Source organism: Phalangium opilio, unplaced genomic scaffold (genome assembly GCF_054372755.1).
Source record: "Phalangium opilio isolate 3A_F unplaced genomic scaffold, DU_Popi_V2 ptg000045l_1, whole genome shotgun sequence".
NCBI lineage: Eukaryota > Metazoa > Arthropoda > Arachnida > Opiliones > Phalangiidae > Phalangium > Phalangium opilio.
Window position 1 is genome coordinate 5,356,745 of NW_028324168.1, and position 23,685 is coordinate 5,380,429.

A 23,685-nucleotide genomic window follows, 5' to 3' on the forward strand; every position below is an offset into this window, starting at 1 on the left:
GTACCTCTGCTTCTTTCATATCTTAATTGGAACGTCGCATGAACTCACCTTTAAGATAAGAATGAGCTAGAGCTTTTTTTTGATAAGCTTTATTGAATTTAATCTTCAAGAGTCGAGAAAGCGTTTTTTTCTGGGGGCCCGATGAGTGCCAACTGAAATTAACTTAGAAAAGTACTCATTTAAATTTCCCCAAGTAAAAATTAATTATGGTACTTGTTAGACCTAATTGGATTTGTTCGGTATTACTGATATTAATCAGTGTCTGGAGTTCAGGTAAGTTTTAGATAAACAAGTTTTCAAATTAAGGTTAATTCGTATTAATTTTTATGAGTTTGTATTTAGTTAATTCTGCCGCGTTTCCTGATGGTATAATTACCAATAATGGTTATCAACGAAATGGGCAAGGTATGTTTCGGAAATTTAAATTGAATTACGTTAAAATCATAGTTGTACGTTAGAAAAGATGGGTTTAGGGAGGGGCACTTTAAGACCATACAATTCCTAACTCTATTTGTACAGTTCAGTACATTCAGCATGGATTTCCACACACCTGGATGGATGCTTCTGACATTTGTCAAAAGGATAACAGCGACTTGCTTTGCTTCTCGGGGAAAACGGAAGTAGTTAGTCTATTGCGTGGGTTACTGGAAAGATGGAAGGGAACTGAAATATGGTTGGGCAAGATTGACTGCGAAAGTTTCGCCGCCCAAAGATGCGCCTCTTTATCCATCAAGAACTTCGGCGAAGGAAGACTAGAAGAGTGGAATTTTTCATTTAACTGTTCCAAGAGTTTACCTTTCATTTGCAGCAAAGCAACCCAAAGTAAGTCATTAATTCTCCCCGGAGGGGGAGGGGAAATTTTTTATTGTTTTATTTACGATTTTATTCAAGTACCGGATACGGAACCACCTCCCATAATCCCGGAACAACAAGACAGTAGCGTGGTTTGTCCACCTAAAACTCGCAGAAATATTAATTGGCCCAGAAGTACCGGAGGAACCGTTGTCAGAATAGAATGTCCAGATGGACAACTTGGATACGCTTATTGGACCTGTAGCGTCGAACAAAGGGATTGGCATCCTGAGAATCCCAACTTAAGTGATTGCAAGTCTGCTCAGATGAGTCAACTCTTCGCAGCGGTACTTAAAATTACGTTGATGAAATTCTTATAATGTAACCAGATGTTTAATTTCAATGGTTACTCGATGCAGATGCCCAAAATTGATTTGATCAAAACCACGAAAGAACTTCACAGTACGATTCAGAGTTTGCAATACGGTGGTGACGTCACTGTGGCCATTGATATATTGGATCGAGTCGATGACGTTTATAGGTCCCAAGCCCCCACAATGACTCAAACGGAGAAGCTTAGAATTATTAACGAATCATCACTTGATATCGTACATACCTGTAACAAGCTGGTTGAATCGAAGGAAGCGTGGGAAGATATACCGAAAAAGATACGAACTGAAACCGGAAGTAAGTTTTTATCCGCTGTGGACGAAACAGGATCGCTGCTTGTGGCAAACTCAGCTCTACCCGATAAACTACTTCAAACTGAGAATGTTGGTAAGTAGTCACCAACATCGTTATTTTGAAATACCCTAATAAACGCGAGTACTTCGCGCAGTAATTCAGACACACCGACACGCTGGTTCCTCAACCCCACCAACAATTCAATTCCCAGTCGATGGTAGTTGGCAGAAAAAAGTGGCTAGGATCACCATTCCAGTAAATAGCAACCCTAATGATAACACTAGCGGCGTTGTTTTTGCATGGTACTCCGATTTGAGAAGCGTGTTACCTTCGGATCAAGTTGCTATGGATATTGATCAGTCGGGTAATACCAATCGGGTCATCAACACAGCTGTAATTAGTGCCAACATAACAGACCAAAATACTGCTTTTAACGGAGAGGTACAAATCACCTTGGAGCATTTTGAAGAAGGTGGTTCGAACCCGCAGTGCGTCTATTGGGATAATCAAGCGTAAGTATTGTTAATGAACAGCATCGCAGGCTTTCTAAGTTACTGTTTCAAAATTTTAGATTAAAATGGAACACGGAGGGTTGCAAATTGTCGCCGCAATCCAACAGTACCCATACAGTTTGCATTTGCAATCACCTAACGAACTTTGCAGTTCTCATGGATATTCACTGTGCCAACTGCCAATTATCAGCGACTGAAAAAATGGGTCTCGACATTGTCACCATGACGGGTTGTCTAGTATCTCTTTTCTGTTTATCAGTTTGCATCGTTATTTTCACAATATTCAGGTAACTTCAAGTCTTTCCTACACCTTTAGGATACCGTATTTAATTCGCAATTCTTTTTCAACAGGACATTGTACAGTATTCAAAATACAATTCATCGCAACTTATGCATATGTTTATGGATTGCTCAGGCTTTACTTCTCGGTGGTTTGGACCGCACTGAAAATGGAACTGTTTGCGGTGTCATTGCTGGTTTTATGCAGTATTTCTTTTTGGCCGCTTTCTTCTGGATGTTCTTGGAGGCATTCCATATTCTATTGTTGGTTATTCACGTCTTTACTCCTAAAAAACTACGCATCATTCAATATTACCTCGCTGGATACGGTAATTAACTTCGAATGAAATTGTAGTAATTAAGTAGTGGTGAAATTTATTGATTGTATTAGGTGCACCTGCTTTGATCGTTGGTATTACTGCTGCCATAAGACATAAGGATTATGGAACACCTTATTCGTAAGTATTAAATCTTTAATCTTAAGTTAGGCCTAACTAATAAATTTTACAGCTGTTGGATGTCAACTGAAAATGGAACCATTTGGAGTTTTATTGGACCGGTTATCGTCATTGTCGCCGTAAGTCTTGACAATTTTCTCCATCTTTTGAAGCAATTTAACAATTTATCTCTAGTTCAACACCGTGGCATTATGTGTGGCTTTGTGGACCATGTTCCGTATAACCGCATCCAAGGACAAAACTAAAGTAGAGGGTCTTAGAATGTGGGTACGAGGAGCTGCTGTTCTCCTACCTTTACTGGGAATCACTTGGGCTGTTGGTTTCCTGTACTTGGAATTCCATAACATCTACTTGGCCTACGCCTTTGCTATCTTAAATTCCTTACAAGGATTCGGTATTTTCATTGGGCACGTGTTGTTTAATAAAAAGGTTAAGAAGGTCATCAACCGATCCATCGAAAGGTCATCCATGAGCAGAAGCGGGGTGAGTATTGTAGTTGGTAAAGATTTAATTTTTAATATAAAATTAAATTTTACTTTTTTAAAGACCAATCGAAACACCAAGAGTTCATCATTCCAAGGTTTCAAATTCTCGAGAAAGAAGGCTGGTGACACAAGTGGATCGGATACCACCGGAGGTGACTCCAGTACCACCCAACCAATCACAAACGAATCTAAACCAACAACTTCTGATGACGTATTAACCGATGATGACTTCAAACTTCAAACTGAAAACCCTAGACTCGCTTTCAGTCCAAGTACAACTGACACCATACCAGAAGAACCCGAAGACGAAGTCAAGTACGTTGATGACGAAGTTGAACCAACTGAAACGGATCCTTTGAACCAACCTGAACTCGATGAAACCACGCCTCTGAAAAATCTACCGGAACCTTTAAATCCAAGGGTTATCTTTACACCACCGACTGGTTCTTCACCAGTTGCCAAAGAGACATCGAAATCGGATGATGACATCAAGGAAGATCCAAGTAAAAATTCGGAAACACCAATCAGACAAGCACCACCACCACCGGCTTCCGAACCTCCGAAGACCAAACTCGAAACGGAAATCACGTGATCAGGTATCGTATGCGCGTGACCTACATAATCATAGTTTACAAAGAAAAATAAAAAAAAATAATGAAGTGCATCTTTTAATTGATTAACGCCGATGGGACTTTAATAAGCTTGAGAACCCATTTAGTATAAAATCATTTTCAATAATAAACCATGTAAACAAACGTTTTTACTTATTCGTAAAGTTTTTGATGTCCGGGATTTTTGCATATATTTTTAAATTTAATTTATATTTTTTAATCTTGTATCGTGAGAAAAACGCCTACGTTGCGATAGATTAAACGCAGGGAGAATTTTAGTCCTAACTTGGACAAAATTCTTGGGAGGTTTATTGAAATTGTCTCTAACAAAATGCGTGGGAGTTTAAGGGTTAGGCACTGAGATAGTTCGGGGTTAGTAACAGTCTTTTATCGTTTTAACCATCTTGTTTAATAAAAATTGCTTGTCTCAGTGAGGGGCCTCAAGTATCGGGTGTACTTGTGGAAGTTATAATTGGCTGTAAATTATGCAATAAGCAGACACGGGAGCCCAGAGGAGCTGACAACTAAACCATATAATTATCTAATAAATATAAAATGGAAATATTTAGGTCTTTTTTCTCAACATAAAACCTCGTAGTGCCCCCAAAAACTGCGTTAATTAGAAACGTTTTTTTTATAAATTTAATTTACTCGGTACAAATGCGTAATTCAGATAGCTTTATATTTCCAACAAGTACTTGATTTTTTGATTGCAACCGAATTGAACGACAGCTAAACATGACGTCAAATACAAATTGAGGTACGTAGAGAGAGTGTAGTATACCATTAGGAATAAATGTTAAGCCTATTTACAGTTAAGAACGGAAGTAACAATGTAGAATGTCTCTTTATATCCGTTCTGGAAATCTCCGACGTTCTTCCGGTTTTCTTTCAGCTGGTCGTAATCTTTTCTTTAGAAAAAGTGAGGCATATGCACTAGCTCCTAATAGTAATATCCTTCGAAAACAAGATGTATTTGTGACAGAAGGGTTACTTCACTTAGTGGAAAGCAACGTCACTTTTAGCTTCGACAGTAATTATGTTGTTAACATGAAGTGTTTTATTTAAGAAGTTCATACTCACTCCATACCATGAACGAATTCGATAAACCGTTGCAACAGGTACAGTTTTTCGCTCCATTAAAGCAAATGTTGCCTTCTGTGATGCCCCTAAGATGCTGGCTAATCTTCACCACACCAATTTTACCTTGCCAAATACGGGAACCAATTAGAATTCGTCCTCGAGGGCGGATGTAAAACTACCTTTGCCTAGCTTAGAATTAAGGCCAGCAAACTCCACCCCTCGTCTCTGGGAGCATCATGATTGACTTACTTTAAAGCAACTCCACGCGAAAAACGACAAACACTACTACAACAGGACAACAACTACAATAGTATTAACTCCAACATCTGGACACAAACTGAGGACATACTAATTTTCTAAATGAATAAAAAAATATAAAAAAATTGAGTGAACATTAATTTAAAGGAGAGGAGAGGATATGTGTATATTTTTTATGTAACCACCACAGATGTACAAGAAAAACTCAAAGGAGAGCTGGTTGTTCCAACTGACGTTTAGTTGAGAAAGGGTTTTGCTCTTCCGTAGTTCACACGTCTTAGCTAAAAAAGAAACCCCTCCTTTTATTCGAATTCATTAGCTTTTAGGGTGGTGTTAGTTATTCTTTTTATCTTGGAAAGGATATTTCATTTCACCATTTGGAAATAGAAAATGTCAAAAGTTTGAAGAAGATGAAATGGAACGGTGGTACGTTGAACTTGTCGTTCTATGAACGAGCTACGTTTTACGTCGTACTGGTGTTATGCGCGAATATTTTGAATAATGCGCGAGGTTTAGGTATGTTTTAAATATCATTTTGGAGGGACATTTTTACCGCATTTACAGTTTTCAGTTCTGGCTATTTTATATTGTAGAAAGTAAAATAGAAGGTTGGAAAATCACGGATAGAAGTTATACCGGATATGAAATTGGTTAGATTTGCCAAATATGAAATAGATTAGGTCAAATTTTTTATACTTTTGACCTATTTAGAATACACTCTGACCCCCGCCAAGGACACGTGGGATTTTGCATATCACGAATGCAATACTCAACTCTTATGCTATGAAGAGACTGAAATACGGAATCTCGCGAATCTTTTACCCAAGTTTGAAGACAAGACCATTTGGTTGGGTTCCAAATGTGGCGGCGAGCTGACCAGGTGCATGACGCTCAACTTGGATACCTTGCGTGTAAACAAGTCTGGTGATTGCGGACAACTTTGGCAGTTTCTTTGCAGACGCAAGATTGCTTGTAATTATTGGATTCCCTGTTTCTTTTTGGAATGATTTGTGAAGTCATAATAAAGCTAATTGCGTTCTGTCATATAGTGCCACGGAAAGTTTGGTGTCCAAGTGTTGAAAAATGGGGGACAATATGGCCAAGTATTCGTGGGGGAAAAGAGGCGAGACGAGCGTGTCCTGGTAGCTCATTTGAGTCAGAAAGTAAGTAACTTAAAAAATTTGTCTAAGATAGTGATCAATTTAATTAAATTCAATTTAAATAATTCAGAATCAACCGGAAATGCGTTATGGTTTTGTAATCCAGAAACGGGACAGTGGTCCCCAGAGTCCCCCAACGTTGAGGACTGTGTCTCTGACAATATTGATTGGACCGCGTTTCACAATAAGATATGGGACCCCAAAGTTGCAGTGGCCGACAACAGCAAGACATTGGTCCAACTGGCGTTTAAGTCACAATTCCCTGGGGACATTGTCCAAACTTTAATGGGAATGGATAAAATACTTGCCAAAACCAAGAGCTTCGATGAAGCTGAGCTAAATCGTGAATTTCCTGTTGTTTGTGAGGATATTATAGTCTCAGCTGATGTCTTATTGAATAAGAAGGATTCGTGGATGCAACTTCATAAGGTCAGTTTCAAAAGGTATGGTTAAACAGATTTGTTATATTGTTAACAAGTACTTCATGTACGTAGTCCAAGAGATGGAACTCAATTGAGGCCTTGATTGATTCGGTGGAAAATACCGGCTTGACCTTACTGAAAGTCAACAATCAAACTAGCCAAATCATGCGACGCAAAAACATAAGTATGTTTGAATTTTCAATAAAAAAATAAATTGTCTATTATTTTTATTTGTAATTTTATTGACAGTTATGGAGATAGTCAAAAATGATTCTTCAAGACTTTCTTTCCCTGATATATCTTGCTGGAATAATACCAATAATACATTCGCGCAAATAACAATTCCTCCACGTTTAGGCGAAACTGTAGAAGACAATGGTGTAGTTTTCACCTACTATGATAACCTTATTGATATCTTACCCAACGAGGCCCAAACGTTCCATCAAAGGTATGTGTTAAAGGAAAGGATTACACGCGCTAGAATTTTTTTAACTCTCAAAATACTTCAGAACCCTGAACAGCGCCGTAGTTGGCGCCAAGCTCTCCGAAACTTCATCATTGGACTTAAGTAAGGGTGAAGTAGAGATTCTCTTGAAGCACGTCTTAAGTGGGGCGACAAAACCATTATGCGTTTACTGGGAAACTTATTGGAATACTTGGAATTCGCAAGGCTGCCACGTCTTTGAAAGTAACAGCACCCATACTTTGTGTGTTTGTGACCATTTGACCAACTTTGCGGTACTCATGGACGTCAGCTGTACTAGTTGTAAAATAGCTGATGGTCATAGAATCGCGCTTAGGGTTATATCCGTCATTGGCTGCTCAATTTCTTCGGTATTTCTATTTGTTACCGTCGCGATACTTTGCTACTTTAGGTAAGTACCACAAATTACGCAATTTCATAGCTAAGTCTAATTTAACTACCTTTTTTTCAGAACCTTGAAGAATGTCAAAAATACTATTCACAAGAACTTGTCGGTTAGTTTACTTCTTGGTGATATTATTCTTTTAATTGGTATGGACAGGACAGAAACCAAGGTATGAATACTTGGAATTTAATCAAGCACTGTGGCCCGTTTTATCACGAGTATCTTATAGATTGGTTGCGCCATTGCGGCGGTATTGATCCAGTACTTTTTCTTGTCCGCCTTCTGTTGGATGTTAATGGAGGCAATTCACATTCAATTACTCTTGACCAAAGTCTTTCAGCCCAAACACAGCTATAGGAATAGATACTACATCTTTGGATACGGTGTTCCGTTGCTAATCGTGATACCATCCTTGGCCTTGCGTTACGAAGACTATGGAAACAAGGAATAGTAAGCTAGTACCCATTCTTGACTAGCTTCTAGAATACTTGAAGTAAAATTGTGTTATCTTTATTTCAGCTGTTGGTTAACACCAAACCACGGTACTATTTGGAGTTTCATCGGTCCTGTTGCAGTGGTTTTGTTTGTAAGGGTTACTAATCGTTAAGCCTTATTGCTAAGCCTATTTTTAATAAAGGTTTTATCTTCAAGTACAACGTTGTAACTTTGGGAATGGCACTATGGATTAGTCATACTTGCGGACAAAATAAATTAGATGAACAGTTGGAATCAGCCAAGTACGTTTTCAACCATACTGGTTAATTTTACCCCTAAACTATTTGTATTGCAGGTTATGGGCTCGTAGATCTGCAGTATTGTTACCAATCTTGGGTGTTACTTGGAGTTTGGGCTTCTTCTACTTAGAAGAAAGCGCTGTTGGATGGGCCTACGCCTTCGCGTCATTGAACTCCTTACAGGTAAGTTAAATAATTGTTTAAAACTAATTATCATGATTTATATTTTTTATTGTGACCTTCAGGGTTTGGGCATATTCATTTTCCACGTCGCTTTACGACCGGAAGTTAAAGCCGCAGTATCCCGATGGTGGAATGTCCGACGTATGTCTATGGCATCGCATAAGGAACGTCTTAAGTCAGCTGATAGCAATTCATAGGGGCTGGTTCCCTCATGGTTTTTTGTAAGAGTAGACGAGTTGTTAGGCCTAATTTGAAAAAGAAAAACTTCCTTTGTAAAAATTCGAAATAAAACTTTTTTCACCACGTGGCACTAAACCTATTTTTTAACCATAATCTTTATGCCTATTTTGGCCTAATAAATATCTTTATAAGCGAAGTTTCGTGGAGCTGAGTGTTATATCTTACAAACTTCTCGACAATTGCAAATCTTTAATAACGCAATTAAAAATGGAATTAGCTGCAGTGCTCGTTATGGTGACAGTAATGTATAGCGTGGTTGATGGACAGATGACCAAGATAGGCAAGTGTCCCGATGTCAAAATGATGACTGGCTTCGAGATGTCCATGGTAATTGAAAAGAGTAAGTCTCTAACAGGTATGTGAGGTTAAACTTAAGCGTGTCTTCTATAGCTGGAAGGGGAATGGGATGTCGTCATGAAGATTGAGGATTTCTCGGATCTCTTTGTACGATGTGTCAAGATGAACTTCAAATTGACAGATCCCGAGAGGTTTGACGTCGAAGGTGTTGGAGTGGACATGGTGTAAGTAATTTGAATTTTTAAGCCTAATTAGGACATGTTAAATATGTTGTACTTGTAGTGGTAACAAGTACACAAATGCCGGGATAGTTACCAAGGATCATGCTAAGAACAGTTTAAGGGTTCAAGTACCTTCCATTGGTAAGTTAATTTAGTATAAATTTAAGCTAAATTAAGTGTTTAACGTTATTTCTTTTATGTTAAGCTTTCAATGACCACTTCAAGGTGGTACATGTCAATCCCAAAAGCGTGTCCATCTCGTTCAATTGCGTGCAGACTGGTGAATGGCACTCCGGTGAGAGACCGTCTATTTTTAAGCGTCATTTAATAGTTCTAATAATATGATGTTTTCGTTTCCAGAATATATTTGGATCTTCGCTCGTACCCCTCGAATTTCTAATAGCACGGCTGAAGCAATTAAGGGCTTTGTTGCACGACGTGGAATTGACATCAGCAAGTTGAAAATTTCAACTGACCGTTGCCCAGTTTAATATAACCCATAAATTAATTTACTTCGAGTCTACCGTAGTGTCCGGCTGTGTTATCTATTTTACAGATTTTATAAATTTAATATTTGTAAGTTTATTTTCAATTTTTGTGTGGTTTGCTGAATAAAGATTTAATTATAGCCCAAAAATATTTCGGTTTTTTTCCTTTTTTTTCGTATAATATTTAGGGCGCGTGGAGTTTGAACCCGTAACCTTCTGTATCATTGTATGACGTAATTTCCCGCCCTCCTCCCCCTGCACCGTTGTAGCCGTCTTAGCCAAAGAACTCGTAACGAGTTTCACGAAAGGTGCTGGTGCGTCAGTAGGGTCGACGAATGTTCAGTTTATCTTTCGTGACACATTTTATCGCGTAACGTGAAGAACAAAGTGTTTTTAAATGAGTTAACATTGCGTTTCTGGTATTTAAATGCCACTGGTGTTTGAGGTGAAGGTTTATTTAAAACACGTGCTCGCCAAACCTTTGACTGGATGCGGGGCAACGTGACGTCACCTCGCTAAGCCTAATGACTGCATGCCGAAACGTGGATAAAGGCGCGGAATCTTTTATATCGCCGTTCAAGGTTGTGTTCTGTGCGGAAGAGAAATTGGACAATGATAATTTCCGCATCGGAAGAAGAATTGAACAATGACAATTAACATAGTGGAAGAAAAATTGGTGAATGACAATTTCTGCAGTGGAATATAAATGCAATTGACTCCAAGTTTGCGACATCTTAAAATCAATTTCGAGTCTTCGACTACGTAGGGTGAGTCAGCTTGCTTTTTAAGTTTGGATCTTTCCTATTTACGAGGCCGCCTTCGATAGTGCGATTTTTTTTTAGTAGGATAGTAGTAAAAATAGTAGTATTTTTCCTAGATCAAAAAGCTAGACCGATGACGGAGAAAATGCTATGAACAGCTCTATTTGAATACTCATTGGGCATATTTCAGTAGCAACGTTTTCGTATGATTTTACTGTTTTAAAAGTTTTTGATTATTTAACCTAATGTTCTCAGCGAAATTTCCCAAAAGAAATTCATTTTGTACTATTAATGCGCTCAAAATAACGAAACATATGTCACCAAAGTGAACTTCCCCACATCTTGGCCTCTCAACTAGGTGTCTATAGTCGCCCTATTGTGAGGCCACTCCTAATCTCGTCTGTCTCTACACGGAAATCAGTAAACCCCATCTCTACTGGCCTCTCAAGTAGGCCACTACTGACGCATAGTTGAGCGGCCAGTGTAATAGTCCATGGTTCCATTTTGCTTGTTTATTCTCTACTGGCCTCTCAAGTAGGCCAGTGTAATAGTCCATGGTTCCATTTTGCTTGTTTATTCTCTACTGGCCTCTCAAGTAGGCCACTACTGACGCCTAGTTGAGAGGCCAGTGTAATAGTCCATGGTTCCATTTTGCTTGTTTATTCTCTACTGGCCTCTCAAGTAGGCCACTACTGACGCCTAGTTGAGAGGCCAGTGTAATAGTCCATGGTTCCATTTTGCTTGTTTATTCTCTACTGGCCTCTCAAGTAGGCCACTACTGACGCCTAGTTGAGCGGCCAGTGTAATAGTCCATGGTTCCATTTTGCTTGTTTATTCTCTACTGGCCTCTCAAGTAGGCCACTACTGACGCCTAGTTGAGAGGCCAGTGTAATAGTCCATGGTTCCATTTTGCTTGTTTATTCTCTACTGGCCTCTCAAGTAGGCCACTACTGACGCCTAGTTGAGAGGCCAGTGTAATAGTCCATGGTTCCATTTTGCTTGTTTATTCTCTACTGGCCTCTCAAGTAGGCCACTACTGACGCCTAGTTGAGAGGCCAGTGTAATAGTCCATGGTTCCATTTTGCTTGTTTATTCTCTACTGGCCTCTCAAGTAGGCCACTACTGACGCCTACTTGAGCGGCCAGTGTAATAGTCCATGGTTCCATTTAGCTTGTTTATTCTCTACTGGCCTCTCAAGTAGGCCACTACTGACGCCTAGTTGAGAGGCCAGTGTAATAGTCCATGGTTCCATTTTGCTTGTTTATTCTCTACTGGCCTCTCAAGTTGGCCACTACTGACGCCTAGTTGAGAGGCCAGTGTAATAGTCCATGGTTCCATTTTGCTTGTTTATTCTCTACTGGCCTCTCAAGTAGGCCACTACTGACGCCTACTTGAGCGGCCAGTGTAATAGTCCATGGTTCCATTTAGCTTGTTTATTCTCTACTGGCCTCTCAAGTAGGCCACTACTGACGCCTAGTTGAGAGGCCAGTGTAATAGTCCATGGTTCCATTTTGCTTGTTTATTCTCTACTGGCCTCTCAAGTAGGCCACTACTGACGCCTACTTGAGCGGCCAGTGTAATAGTCCATGGTTCCATTTAGCTTGTTTATTCTCTACTGGCCTCTCAAGTAGGCCACTACTGACGCCTAGTTGAGAGGCCAGTGTAATAGTCCATGGTTCCATTTAGCTTGTTTATTCTCTACTGGCCTCTCAAGTAGGCCACTACTGACGCCTACTTGAGCGGCCAGTGTAATAGTCCATGGTTCCATTTAGCTTGTTTATTCTCTACTGGCCTCTCAAGTAGGCCACTACTGACGCCTAGTTGAGCGGCCAGTGTAATAGTCCATGGTTCCATTTTGCTTGTTTATTCTCTACTGGCCTCTCAAGTAGGCCACTACTGACGCCTAGTTGAGAGGCCAGTGTAATAGTCCATGGTTCCATTTTGCTTGTTTATTCTCTACTGGCCTCTCAAGTAGGCCACTACTGACGCCTACTTGAGCGGCCAGTGTAATAGTCCATGGTTCCATTTAGCTTGTTTATTCTCTACTGGCCTCTCAAGTAGGCCACTACTGACGCCTAGTTGAGAGGCCAGTGTAATAGTCCATGGTTCCATTTTGCTTGTTTATTCTCTACTGGCCTCTCAAGTTGGCCACTACTGACGCCTAGTTGAGAGGCCAGTGTAATAGTCCATGGTTCCATTTTGCTTGTTTATTCTCTACTGGCCTCTCAAGTAGGCCACTACTGACGCCTACTTGAGCGGCCAGTGTAATAGTCCATGGTTCCATTTAGCTTGTTTATTCTCTACTGGCCTCTCAAGTAGGCCACTACTGACGCCTAGTTGAGAGGCCAGTGTAATAGTCCATGGTTCCATTTTGCTTGTTTATTCTCTACTGGCCTCTCAAGTAGGCCACTACTGACGCCTACTTGAGCGGCCAGTGTAATAGTCCATGGTTCCATTTAGCTTGTTTATTCTCTACTGGCCTCTCAAGTAGGCCACTACTGACGCCTAGTTGAGAGGCCAGTGTAATAGTCCATGGTTCCATTTAGCTTGTTTATTCTCTACTGGCCTCTCAAGTAGGCCACTACTGACGCCTACTTGAGCGGCCAGTGTAATAGTCCATGGTTCCATTTAGCTTGTTTATTCTCTACTGGCCTCTCAAGTAGGCCACTACTGACGCCTAGTTGAGCGGCCAGTGTAATAGTCCATGATTCCATTTTGCTTGTTTATTCTCTACTGGCCTCTCAAGTAGGCCACTACTGACGCCAAGATGAGCGGCCCGACACCTAACCTAACCCAACCCAACCCAACCTAACCTAACCTAACCTAACCTAACCTAATCTAACCTAACCTAACCTAACCTAACCTAACCTAACCTAACCTAACCTAACCTATACTTATCTAGTTTGAACGTTAGGACATATCTGTACTGCCCTCGCAATTAGGCCACTTAGGACACCTAGTTTAAAGGCCAATGTGATGCTTCCATTTCGTTTTTAATATTTATTCACGAACGGCAAAGTAGCCGACGAAAAAAACATAGATAAGAGACCCATGTATTGTCCCTAGTTTAATTTTGCGTGTTTATTCTCTACTGGCCTCTCAAGTAGGCCACTACAAACGCTTAGTTCAGAGGCGCGTCTAATTGTACACGGTTCCGTTTTGCATGTTTATTTTCTAATGGCCTCTCAAGTAGGCCACTACCAACGCCTACTTGAGAGGCCCGACATGGAATTTCACCCGCCTCGCCTAAACCTAACCTAACCTAACCTGGTCTAATCTCGTTTGAACGTAAGGGCATATCTGTACTGGCCTCGCAAATAGGTTAAAGGCCAATGTATTATTCCAACATTTCGTTTTGCATGTTCATTCTGTATTGGCCTCGCAATTAGAACACTTAAAACGCCTTGTTAAAAGGCCAGTGCATTACCCCATTTCATTTTTCCTGTTTATTCACGAAAGGCTAAGTATGCGCCTCTTTACACGGAAAAAGACAGTAATATAGCAATGTTTTGGAAAAGGCGGCAATTTATGGTTAGTGAGAAATAATTTGGAAAAGGCGGCAATTTATGGTTAGTCAGCAATATTTTGGAAAAGGCGGCAATTTATGGTTAGTCAGCAATATTTGGAAAAGGCGGAAATTTATGGTTAGTCAGCAATATTTTGGAAAAGGCGGCAATTTATGGTTAGTCGGCACAATGTAGCAATTCATACTATTTTCTCCATCATAGGTTCCGCTTTTCCTCGTAGGGGGAATACTACTATTTTTACTACCATCCTACTAAAAATTTTACCACTATGGAAAACGGCCTCTAAAATAGGAATGACCCTTAAGTTTCTCTAAGAATATTACAAAACTATAAGCTTATGGTAATAATTAAATATTAAGTCTTGGCCTTGAAACCACAGTTGATTTTTATTGACTTTAACAAGTAACAAATGATTATGGCAACTTATAAATATACAATGATGTTACATGTACGTTTAATTCCCAAGTCCCCGTATAAGTTGAATTTCACTCTTTTGCGGGTTCTTCGTCAGGCTTGGCTTCTGTTTTATCGCAGTTTTGCTCAACGGGATTTAAGACTTTAGGGTTAATGCCATTTGATTTCAAGATTTCTTTTAATTCGGTGATCTTCTCCTCACTCATCTCCTTTTTACGTCCCAAAATCCAAATATTTTCGGAATGTACAATACCCACACTTAGACATGAGAACACTAGAGAGTAATTTTCGTAGTCTGTCGATAAAACCTTGTAGGGAACCGGGAAAGGCACTGAAATAGAAGGAAAAATAGGCTTAGAGACAACTGATGAATGAGTCATGTTTGTTATTTGTTAAGCCTAATTACCTCCTCCGAATAATTGAACTTTCAAATCAGCTTTGTTTTTTTCGTCGGCAATGGTGCCTACTCCGTCTATGACGCGTTCAATACCACTGTAAAATGAAATTAGACTTAGCGTCGTAACATAATTAAAACAGAAATTAAAATTATTACCTGATTTCAACACCTCGGTTAACAATTCCGATTTTGTTCTCTTCCTTGATGTCATACTCGGCAGTTACGCATTTTAAACCCAGTTCGAAAAGAGCGAATGAGCGTTCAATTTCGTACCACACGCCGGCGTACTAAATTTGTTAAAAGTAAAAGTATCGTGCGTGACTTGGGAAGTTAATAATACTGATTAGATGTTAATGTAGATGTACTAGAGTAATTGGACAAATGAAGTTTGATTCTAATCGTGAGGAAATAAGTTGTTTTGGTAGTCTCGTATCTACGCGGTATCCAAGGTTAGTGTCGTGATTTTATAAAGCCTTGGAATATTGGTTAACAACAAAAGTTTTAAATGCATCGGTTATTTTGTCAAAGTTTTCCTTGTATCACACGCGAAACTACACATGTTTAAATGTACGTACACGTTTACGTTTGAGCCATTTACAAACGTGATCTTCACAGCAAGTAAGTCATTATTCATGGGTATTTAGAATAAATCGTATCAATTCTCATAGTCTGAAAACTATGTATCTCCTTGTTCATAGGTTATAAAAACCGTTGAACATGAACTTACCACTATCCATGTGTATTAAAAACTATCGTGTACAGATGAATACATTATTCTTGGTTATTTGTACGATCTTTCATGAATTAAATCATTGTTCATGGGTACTAACTATGTATCTCACTGTTCGTGGGTATAAAAACCGTTGAACATGAACTTACCACTATCCATGTGTATTAAAAACTATTGTGTACAGATGAATACATATCCTTGGTTATTTGTACGATCTTTCATGAACTAAATCATTGTACATGGGTACTAACTATGAACTAAGGCGTTATTCACGAATATATCTATGAATATATAGAAGAACTATACTAAAACACATGGATATTTATTTGTACGATTGTACACAAACTAATTTTCCTGTTTATTTGTGTTACTAACTCAAGGTCCTTTGATAGATATTTATTTAATTGTCACTCAGTATTAATTGAAGATACGTGAACAATTATAACCTCAATTATAACTAAACAATACGTAAAATATTTACCTTTTCAACGTTGAAATCCTCTTGAATTGTTACATTGGGACAAGCTCCTCTCAAGAAAATCTGACCCTTAACCGAAACGGTTCCCAAAACTAGGGCTACGATAGCTACGAAACCACCAATGTTCTTCATTCTGTGGTTCCCTTGAATGATCTATGCTTAACTATTACAATCGTATTCTTTATATATCTTGACAATCCTTCAAGATCGTAAAAAAAAGGTTACCACCTCCTTGACAGGTATTCGTTTTAAAAGTGAAAACTTTCCTTGTTCAGAGAAACCACCTAATGTCAATTTAAGTTGCCCATATTTACGTGCGGGGAATACGGGTTGTACCAACTTAAGGTACTAGTGTAAAGTGTTAAGTTTATTAATTTGAAGGTCAAATACTAAAACGAAAAAGCCCGCGGTAATTTAGCGTTAAACGAGTTGACGTCATTTAATTTGATTTGATTGAAAATATCTTATATAAAATTTCAAGTTCAGCTTTGACACGTGAAAAGACGTGTGTTATTTCTTCTTTTTATTATTATTATTAGTGACGAATTTTATTCGGAATCTTGAACTATTAGGCCTAGATTTAAACCTAAAGATTTGATTTTGTTTTCGGTTTTATTTTTTTTTAAGATAAGTTGAAATTTATGGTGCGTATGCGTCCTTCATGTTGTTTTTGTTGTAAAGTGCCTAAAGATGTAGAGATATCACCAAGAAGTGATATCTAGTTTAATAGGGAGAAGGTATAAAAATTCATTCATCCACATTTCCAGCTTTATCTCCAGTCCAAACGTATAGTAGGTCCGGAGTGAATCCCCGTCGCCTATAAATTACATCCAGCATCTCATTTGTTCTTGAAAACTCACGTCAGCGTGACGACGCGAATGACGAAAATTACAGTCATATTTTCCGACTGAGGAGAGCTGGCGAAATAGCCCGGCGGCCTCCTTTTACGTCCCCCCCCTTGTATTTTGAAAGGGGGACTGGGACTATGGCGCGCGAATACTTAGGCATCTTATATCTTCTCCCTAATAAATTGCGTATTACTTCTTGATATCACATGCTCTTTATGAACATTTTACTTGATTACTCGGACCCGATCGTGTAAACCCCAAGTATAAGAGAGAATAAGTAAAGCAGAGTTATAACAGTTCCAAATTGAGGCTCAATGGGATGGGGGGATAATTGTAATTAGTACAATACAAAATAGAGCAATAACCCCTTTTTTATATGGACTTATGTGGATTGAGCATTTAAAGTTCTCTTACGACGTAGGAGCTACAAAATAATGTTACTTATCGGCCCATAATATGACTTAACCATATCCCCTTTCCCATTGTTTGGCTTCTATTAGAGTTCATTATGTATGATGACTCAATGTACATGTATATAGATATAGTCTCTCGTTCCGTATGAAACATGTGCCTAGTTACACGTCGCAACGCGTCAGGTCGCTCCCAACCCAATAAAACCGTGTGCCTATAAGTTTAGCTACAGTAAAATTAATTATATTTGATCCTAAACACGTATTTAACTTTGCGCTTACAGAAACTTGATAAATTCTCAAGTTTAAGTTATATTTAAAATGGATTTATTATCACCGAGGCTTAGCGTGTAAGTTAATTTATTCAACAAGGAAAAACATTTTTATAAATGACTAACTTGTAGTTTAATTTATTTTTTTATTCATTTCGGTAAAAACCAGAGATTAATTTAACAAGAAATCAAAACAAATGAGTAATAGAGTATAATTACCAAAATTACCATAATTTTAAAAAATAACATCACATTTTTAACCACGTCGGCTTTTCGAAGAAACAAGGAAAGCCAAGTTTTTAATGATGAAGAGAAATTGAAAATCGTTAACGTACGCATTGCGCGTATATTGTAGAGAGAGAAGCCAAAAATTGCGTCATATTTAGATTACGTATTAAGCGCCCTGTTTTATATTTCAATATATATGATTTAAATATAATTTAAATTAATGTTAAATTTAGTTATTGGCTTAAGAACGTTTGTGCGAATGATTTGAAATTTTATAATAGTTTTAAGTATGTTTAAATCTAAGTTATTTTAAGTTTAGTTCTAGATGGCGATGTAAAGTTAGGAATTGAACTGAAAGTCGAACTCGAAATTATTCCCGCCTAATTAACGCGCCTTTTTTTGAAATAATATTCTCCAGACTTTCTGTAAAATTGAAAACAAAGAGTTTATAAAATTATAGTTTAGATCATGGGGTAAACCGCAATCTTTGTACATAATTACGCTCAATGCGGAGCTGTCAATATCCGATAATTGCATTAATTATCAACAGAAACATATCAAATAGTCCAAATTCCAAACATTGACTTATCTCAAACCGATAACTAAAACATTCTTCGAAACTGAAAATAAAATAACCCCGAGTGAACACTTAATTGTGTTTGGTGTTTGGTACACGATGGAAAACGACGAGTTACGATCATGTACAAGTAATTTATCGACACCCATAAGTTACTCCTCAATGCCGAATGATTCCATTGAATTATTGAATACTAAATTGTACCCAAGACGTTTCGCGATCCTGTTAGTATTCTGTTTGGGACTTTTTTGCAATGCCTATGCCTTCGTCCAGTATTCGGTCGTTACTGACGTCATGTCCACCTATTACGGCGTCAATAACTTGATGATTAACTTAACCGGTATCATTTATACCGTTGGATTTATTATTGCCATGGTACCAGCCATAGCTCTGTACGAAACGAAAGGACTTAAAGTCGGAATGGTTGTTGGATTAGCCGGAAACGCTTTAGGTAACTTGAAACAAACCCAAGTGTCCAAGTATCCAACCAAGTACAGCCTCCCTCAATCGGACACAATTACTTTACAGGATCTTGTATAAAATGCGCCGGTGCTGGTCCTAGTTATTTTTGGATAGTTATGGTTGGTCAATCTTTATTGGCTGTGTCCCAGACGTGTTTTTTAACCATTACACCCTTTGTGGCCTCAGTTTGGTTTGGTCCTGATGAGGTTTCAACCGCAGGGGCTGCTGGGATACTTAGCAATTGCGTAAATATATACTCCACAAATTAAACTTGGATTTTTATGTTTAATTAAAATATATTTAATTTATTACTTTAAGCTTGGGATTGCCGTAAGCAGTGTTCTTACACCTTATATAATCTATGGCAGTGATAGAACGGTTTTGCAACAAAATTTAAGTCTGCAATTGTATGTTCAAGCCGGTGTGGCCATTTTGGTATTAGTAGCTGCTGTGATAGGTGTGGTATTTCTGTTTCAATTACTTCTTTGGTTCTCATATTTGATAGTTGTATTTTAGTTGTTAAAGAAAAACCCGCTAAACCGCCCAGTTTGGCTCAACTACGTACCAGAGTCATAGACGCGACTTCTGAAAGGAGTGTCGTTAAAAATATGTTGGACATTGCCAAGAATAAGAACATGATTTTGTTGGCAATTTCATTCAGTAATTTAGTTTTTAATTACGGTAGTTGGGCTTGGAATAATAATGTGCTATTACAGGTGTTAATTACGCCGTCCTTTGTACATTATCAACACTACTAAATCAAATGATTTTGAATGTTTACGGCAAGGTATTATCATCTTTCAATTAATATTATCATCCATAAGTTCATAAGATATGTTCCGTAAGTTTGTCACTGGTTACGAACTGGAGCTTGTCATGAAGTGAGTGAGGTAGGTCATAGATTCGAGGTAAAGCAACGCCTGGTGAGACGCTGCTGTCAAAGGCTTAGTACAGACTAAATAGGAACTAGATGGAAGTCCTGAAAAACCGAACTAGATCTCACACTAAGTCTCTAGCATTACGAAGTATAGGAAGTGTCATACTTATGGAATATATCTTATAAACTTATGGTATAACCCTTTTCTTGAATTAAGGATACATTTGAAACCTTAATTTTAGAGTGCTGCGAAAAACGTGGGATTTGTTATTCTAAGTTTGCAAGGTTCAAACGTTTTCGGAGCTATTTCCGCTGGCATTATTCTAGACAAAACGAAGAAATACAAGTATTTCGCTCAAATATGATTTACGAATTTGTCTAAAAGGGTTAATATTATTTTATAGAGCAATGGCGTATGGAATGTACATAATTAGTTTCATATGTGTAGCCACTTTTACAGGCGTTATTTACACTAATTTAATAGTTGTTTACGTCATTAGTGGTCTAATAGGGTGAGCTTAGTTTCTATATAACTTATTTATATAAAATTCAAAACAGGTGAATAATTACATTGTTTTTATAATAATAATTGAGATTTTTCGTTGGTGGTTTTATAACGGTTGGGTTGGATCTATGTACCGAAATGTCTTACCCAGCTAGTGAAGTATCGGCTTTAGGATTAGCTGGAATTATTGGAAACGTATATTATAATCTCTTATCAAGAAGTGATATCTAGTTTACTAGGGAGAAGGTATAAGATGCCTAAGTATTCCCGCGCCATAGTCCCAGTCCCCCTTTCAAAATACAAGGGGGGACGTAAAAGGAGACCGCCGGGCTATTTCGCTGCCTCTCATCAGTCGGAAAATATGACTGTAATTTTCGTCATTCGCGTCGTCACGCTGACGTGAGTTTTCAAGAACCAATGAGATGCTGGTTGTAATTTAGAGGAGGCGGGGATCAACTCCGGACCTACTATACGTTTGGACTGGAGATAAAGAGCTGGAAATGTGGATGATTGAATTTAAACCTTCACCTTAATAAACTAGATATCTCTTCTTGCTACTATATTTTCGACTTATTTGTTGAAATAACCCTAAATGTTTTTAATTGTTAACAGGCAATAGCGTTGATTTATATGTTCACTTGCGGTGTTATTATTGAGGTTTATGGTGAATTAGTGACAAATCTCGTTCTAGTCGGTGGATACGTATTTGGATTCGTTTTATTGGGTTGGAAATATATATATTTTTTTCTAATCTTATATTTTTTAATGATAGAACAATAGGAGTTATCTAATACACTTTATGTTGATTATTAGCGTTTGCTCGTATCAATTTGAACAGACTGGAAGCTAATAGATCTGATTCTACAATTTCTCAACCTACATGATTAAAAATTAATATTTATTATATCCCTGTGTGTTATGTAATAAACTAATTTATACTTCAATTAATTAAAAACATCTATATAAGATGGCTATTTATACGTTATATTGTCTTATATCAGTTGTTGTTACTGGTGTCATTTTATTTTTCAAATATTGATATTTCAATTAAATTAAAATTTAAATTGAAATTCATTGATTACCTAAGCCTATATAGACTTTGCGCACAGTAATTGTTGATAAAGACAGCGTAGTACCAATGTGCTAAGCAAGTACTTTTATAACGGTCACGCCCAATCAATCGGAAACAAATAATAATTAAATGAAAGAATGCGGAAGTTAAATTATTTATGAAAACTCGATCAACTTTCAATTTCCGATTTAATCCGAAACAATTGCGCTCTCTAAATTGTTTTGGCTTCATTGAGTTTTTTAGGAAATCAAGACAAAATGTAGGTATAACTAATGGATATAAAATCGACCCTTTATTCCCAATACGGCAATTATTAAACTGACCTTTAATTGTTAATTATTAATTATTAATTATTAAATCAAAGTAGATTTAGATTAATGATACCCAGCCAATATTTTTGAAGTTTCCTTCAAAATGAGAGAATTTTCTTTGAAGTCAGACAAATATTCTAGTGACATTTATCGCTTGAGTGCTTCAATATCAGTTTCTTTTTTTTTGTGTGAAGGAGAAGACGTGTATTAGTGTTCTTGAAACTTAGTGTCACGCTATAATGGTCATTGTTTACTTACTAACCTCACTTTTAACGTCTATAAAAACCTACCTTATTTTTAGATTTAATTTATGGTGAGTTTAAGGAAGATTTCAAAACAGTTTTTTTTTTCTTCAAATTTTTAGTTCGTTTTCTATGGAATTTTCATTTCACTCACGCTATTTCATCACAAAATGCGAAAGAGTATTAATTTAAAATACATTTTTTTAAAGTTAAAATCGCGTCTATTTTCAAGTAATATTTGCATACTTGCATAATTAAGTTATTTAATGGGTGCGAAAATTAGTTTCTCATCTGTGATTTTGTTGTTTTGTGTTATTATTTTTTTTTTAAATTTAATTTGCGAGAGTGACCATGCGAGAAACTTGACCGGTAATACGTTAAGGAGTTAAAGCTAATTAAATTAGAAGTTGTAATAATTTTAACTTATTTTAGGGATGACCCCTTAAATTTAATTAAGAAACTGATTTCAAGACAGTGATTTCTAATTAAATATAAGGGGTCATCCATAAAACACTCTTGAAAATCTTAACTTGAAAACAGTGTCCCTTAGGGCAAACAAAATGGACAGTATAGAACATTTTTGACTCAAAAACGATTTCCCAAAGAACACAGTCTCCCTTAATTTATGCATACAGACTTAGCAGAAATACACTGTATTGAACTAGTGCACTAAAATTAATACGGACATGCAATACATTTCTATACGCCATTTTCCAAGATGGTTACACATTGAAAAAATTCCTATTTATTGAGTACCAACTACTTAAGGGTAACGTCCTTGCAAATATTCAACTTCCTATATAGAGAAGTTTGGACAGGGCGTTGAATATCCATCACTGGTCAGAACCAGAACTTACATATACATCGATTTTTAATACGTGAAAATTTAGGATTTTATTTGGTCTATATTGATACGCATTTTCCTTCTTTTTGTTGTTATGGGGGTGTAAAGATTTTGCGCGTAATATGGATCGATTTGAATCTATGACAACGATACGACGATAATTACGCGATATTCGATTCGGCCGCGGCGATCGTTCCTAGCTGTTACGGTCTTTTAAACATTCACCTAAAAAAAGGTTACATTATGGTTTACCTGGTATATAAACTCGATCGGTTTTGTTAGTTATGTATCAGTTGACAATCGCCTCTTCCTAGAGAAACACACACTCCCAAAAACTGTCTCTCATCTGAGGAATTTACTTGTGCAATACTTTGTATTTATTTATTTGAAAATGAACGCTGCTGTAAGTATTTAAGATTTTGTAATGGTAAGTTTAAAGATAAAATGCGTTTCAACGTAAATTTTTGCCGCCTAAGTTGGTTCTCTTGGGATTGGCCCTTTTGGTTGCCGTTGCCAACGCTGGACATCATCACCACCATCATGAGAAGGAACACTACCATATTGTTAAGAAGCCAATCAAGAAGATTCATTTCGAACCAGTACATCACGTGTCTTACAAACACGTCCCCGTCCACCATGTTTCGGTAATTAAGTCACCACTTATGTCCCAAAAGGCTGAGTAATTAACCAATTCGAATGGGGTTGATTTTAGTACAAGAAAGTGCCAGTTCACCATGTCAGCTTCAAACCCGAAGTTCATCATGGATTCGAAGAAGTTTTGGTTAAGTCCCATGAGCCACATCACCATGAACATCACGAAGAACACCACGAACATCACGGACATGGATGGGACAAGAAATAAATTAATTTGAAGACATAATTATTTTATGTTCAATATTGTATATTTAAATGTGTTCAAAAATTACTTCTTAATTTCTCTTATAGAGAAAATTG

General features: G+C 37.6%; 5 protein-coding genes and 1 long non-coding RNA gene across 6 annotated transcripts; 4 read left to right on the forward strand and 2 right to left on the reverse strand.

The window, feature by feature from the left end:
• The first annotated feature begins 138 nt into the window (after positions 1-138).
• On the forward strand, positions 139-7,788 carry LOC149677015 (uncharacterized). The gene is made up of 21 exons (XM_089838578.1): positions 139-273; positions 343-405; positions 520-822; positions 892-1,139; positions 1,212-1,569; positions 1,631-1,988; positions 2,048-2,275; positions 2,340-2,596; positions 2,659-2,725; positions 2,778-2,844; positions 2,900-3,798; positions 4,891-4,942; positions 5,489-5,678; positions 5,756-5,812; positions 5,874-6,134; positions 6,212-6,325; positions 6,393-6,751; positions 6,817-6,928; positions 6,994-7,192; positions 7,254-7,619; positions 7,680-7,788. The coding sequence occupies exons 1-21, from the start codon at positions 207-209 to the stop codon at positions 7,786-7,788; spliced, it is 4,734 nt and encodes a 1,577-aa protein (XP_089694704.1). The 5' UTR covers positions 139-206.
• Positions 7,789-8,110: 322 nt separating this feature from the next.
• LOC149677016 (uncharacterized) lies at positions 8,111-9,675 on the reverse strand. The gene is made up of 3 exons (XR_016366556.1): positions 9,383-9,675; positions 8,309-9,314; positions 8,111-8,235 (listed from the first exon to the last, which is right to left on the reverse strand). It is a non-coding gene; the product is annotated as an uncharacterized LOC149677016 (long non-coding RNA).
• Positions 8,930-9,788, forward strand: LOC149677017 (crustacyanin-A2 subunit-like). The gene is made up of 5 exons (XM_089837986.1): positions 8,930-9,097; positions 9,161-9,291; positions 9,350-9,429; positions 9,494-9,583; positions 9,649-9,788. The coding sequence occupies exons 1-5, from the start codon at positions 8,978-8,980 to the stop codon at positions 9,777-9,779; spliced, it is 552 nt and encodes a 183-aa protein (XP_089694112.1). The 5' UTR covers positions 8,930-8,977; the 3' UTR covers positions 9,780-9,788.
• A 4,601-nt stretch (positions 9,789-14,389) lies between these two features.
• Positions 14,390-16,627, reverse strand: LOC149677018 (apolipoprotein D-like). The gene is made up of 4 exons (XM_089837989.1): positions 16,087-16,627; positions 15,032-15,162; positions 14,885-14,970; positions 14,390-14,809 (listed from the first exon to the last, which is right to left on the reverse strand). The coding sequence occupies exons 1-4, from the start codon at positions 16,213-16,215 to the stop codon at positions 14,550-14,552; spliced, it is 606 nt and encodes a 201-aa protein (XP_089694115.1). The 5' UTR covers positions 16,216-16,627; the 3' UTR covers positions 14,390-14,549.
• Positions 16,628-16,732: 105 nt separating this feature from the next.
• Positions 16,733-21,247, forward strand: LOC149677019 (choline/ethanolamine transporter flvcr2a-like). Its single transcript, XM_089837987.1, has 11 exons — positions 16,733-17,691; positions 17,783-18,869; positions 18,947-19,125; positions 19,199-19,337; positions 19,397-19,540; positions 19,597-19,667; positions 20,000-20,103; positions 20,162-20,269; positions 20,352-20,457; positions 20,875-20,986; positions 21,076-21,247. The coding sequence occupies exons 2-11, from the start codon at positions 18,518-18,520 to the stop codon at positions 21,144-21,146; spliced, it is 1,386 nt and encodes a 461-aa protein (XP_089694113.1). The 5' UTR covers positions 16,733-17,691; positions 17,783-18,517; the 3' UTR covers positions 21,147-21,247.
• A 1,485-nt stretch (positions 21,248-22,732) lies between these two features.
• LOC149677020 (uncharacterized) lies at positions 22,733-23,593 on the forward strand. Its single transcript, XM_089838580.1, has 3 exons — positions 22,733-23,134; positions 23,208-23,375; positions 23,444-23,593. The coding sequence occupies exons 1-3, from the start codon at positions 23,123-23,125 to the stop codon at positions 23,591-23,593; spliced, it is 330 nt and encodes a 109-aa protein (XP_089694706.1). The 5' UTR covers positions 22,733-23,122.
• The last annotated feature ends 92 nt before the right edge of the window (positions 23,594-23,685 follow it).

What these genes read in the sequence shown, in the direction of transcription:
- LOC149677015 (XM_089838578.1), top strand. Translation starts at nt 207, where the DNA reads ATGGTACTTGTTAGACCTAATTGGATTTGTTCGGTATTACTGATATTA. An exon ending in CGGTTATCGTCATTGTCGCC is followed by an intron (nt 2,845 to 2,899) that starts GTAAGTCTTGAC and finishes ATTTATCTCTAG; the next exon opens with TTCAACACCGTGGCATTATG. An exon ending in TCGATAAACCGTTGCAACAG is followed by an intron (nt 4,943 to 5,488) that starts GTACAGTTTTTC and finishes ATTAGCTTTTAG; the next exon opens with GGTGGTGTTAGTTATTCTTT.
- LOC149677017 (XM_089837986.1), top strand. Translation starts at nt 8,978, where the DNA reads ATGGAATTAGCTGCAGTGCTCGTTATGGTGACAGTAATGTATAGCGTG. An exon ending in GGTTCAAGTACCTTCCATTG is followed by an intron (nt 9,430 to 9,493) that starts GTAAGTTAATTT and finishes TTTTATGTTAAG; the next exon opens with CTTTCAATGACCACTTCAAG. An exon ending in GACTGGTGAATGGCACTCCG is followed by an intron (nt 9,584 to 9,648) that starts GTGAGAGACCGT and finishes TTTCGTTTCCAG; the next exon opens with AATATATTTGGATCTTCGCT.
- LOC149677018 (XM_089837989.1), bottom strand. Translation starts at nt 16,215, where the DNA reads ATGAAGAACATTGGTGGTTTCGTAGCTATCGTAGCCCTAGTTTTGGGA. An exon ending in AACCGAGGTGTTGAAATCAG is followed by an intron (nt 14,971 to 15,031) that starts GTAATAATTTTA and finishes TTCATTTTACAG; the next exon opens with TGGTATTGAACGCGTCATAG. An exon ending in AGTTCAATTATTCGGAGGAG is followed by an intron (nt 14,810 to 14,884) that starts GTAATTAGGCTT and finishes CTTCTATTTCAG; the next exon opens with TGCCTTTCCCGGTTCCCTAC.
- LOC149677019 (XM_089837987.1), top strand. Translation starts at nt 18,518, where the DNA reads ATGGAAAACGACGAGTTACGATCATGTACAAGTAATTTATCGACACCC. An exon ending in CTGGGATACTTAGCAATTGC is followed by an intron (nt 19,126 to 19,198) that starts GTAAATATATAC and finishes TATTACTTTAAG; the next exon opens with CTTGGGATTGCCGTAAGCAG. An exon ending in GTCATTAGTGGTCTAATAGG is followed by an intron (nt 20,270 to 20,351) that starts GTGAGCTTAGTT and finishes ATAATAATTGAG; the next exon opens with ATTTTTCGTTGGTGGTTTTA.
- LOC149677020 (XM_089838580.1), top strand. An exon ending in TCCCCGTCCACCATGTTTCG is followed by an intron (nt 23,376 to 23,443) that starts GTAATTAAGTCA and finishes GGTTGATTTTAG; the next exon opens with TACAAGAAAGTGCCAGTTCA.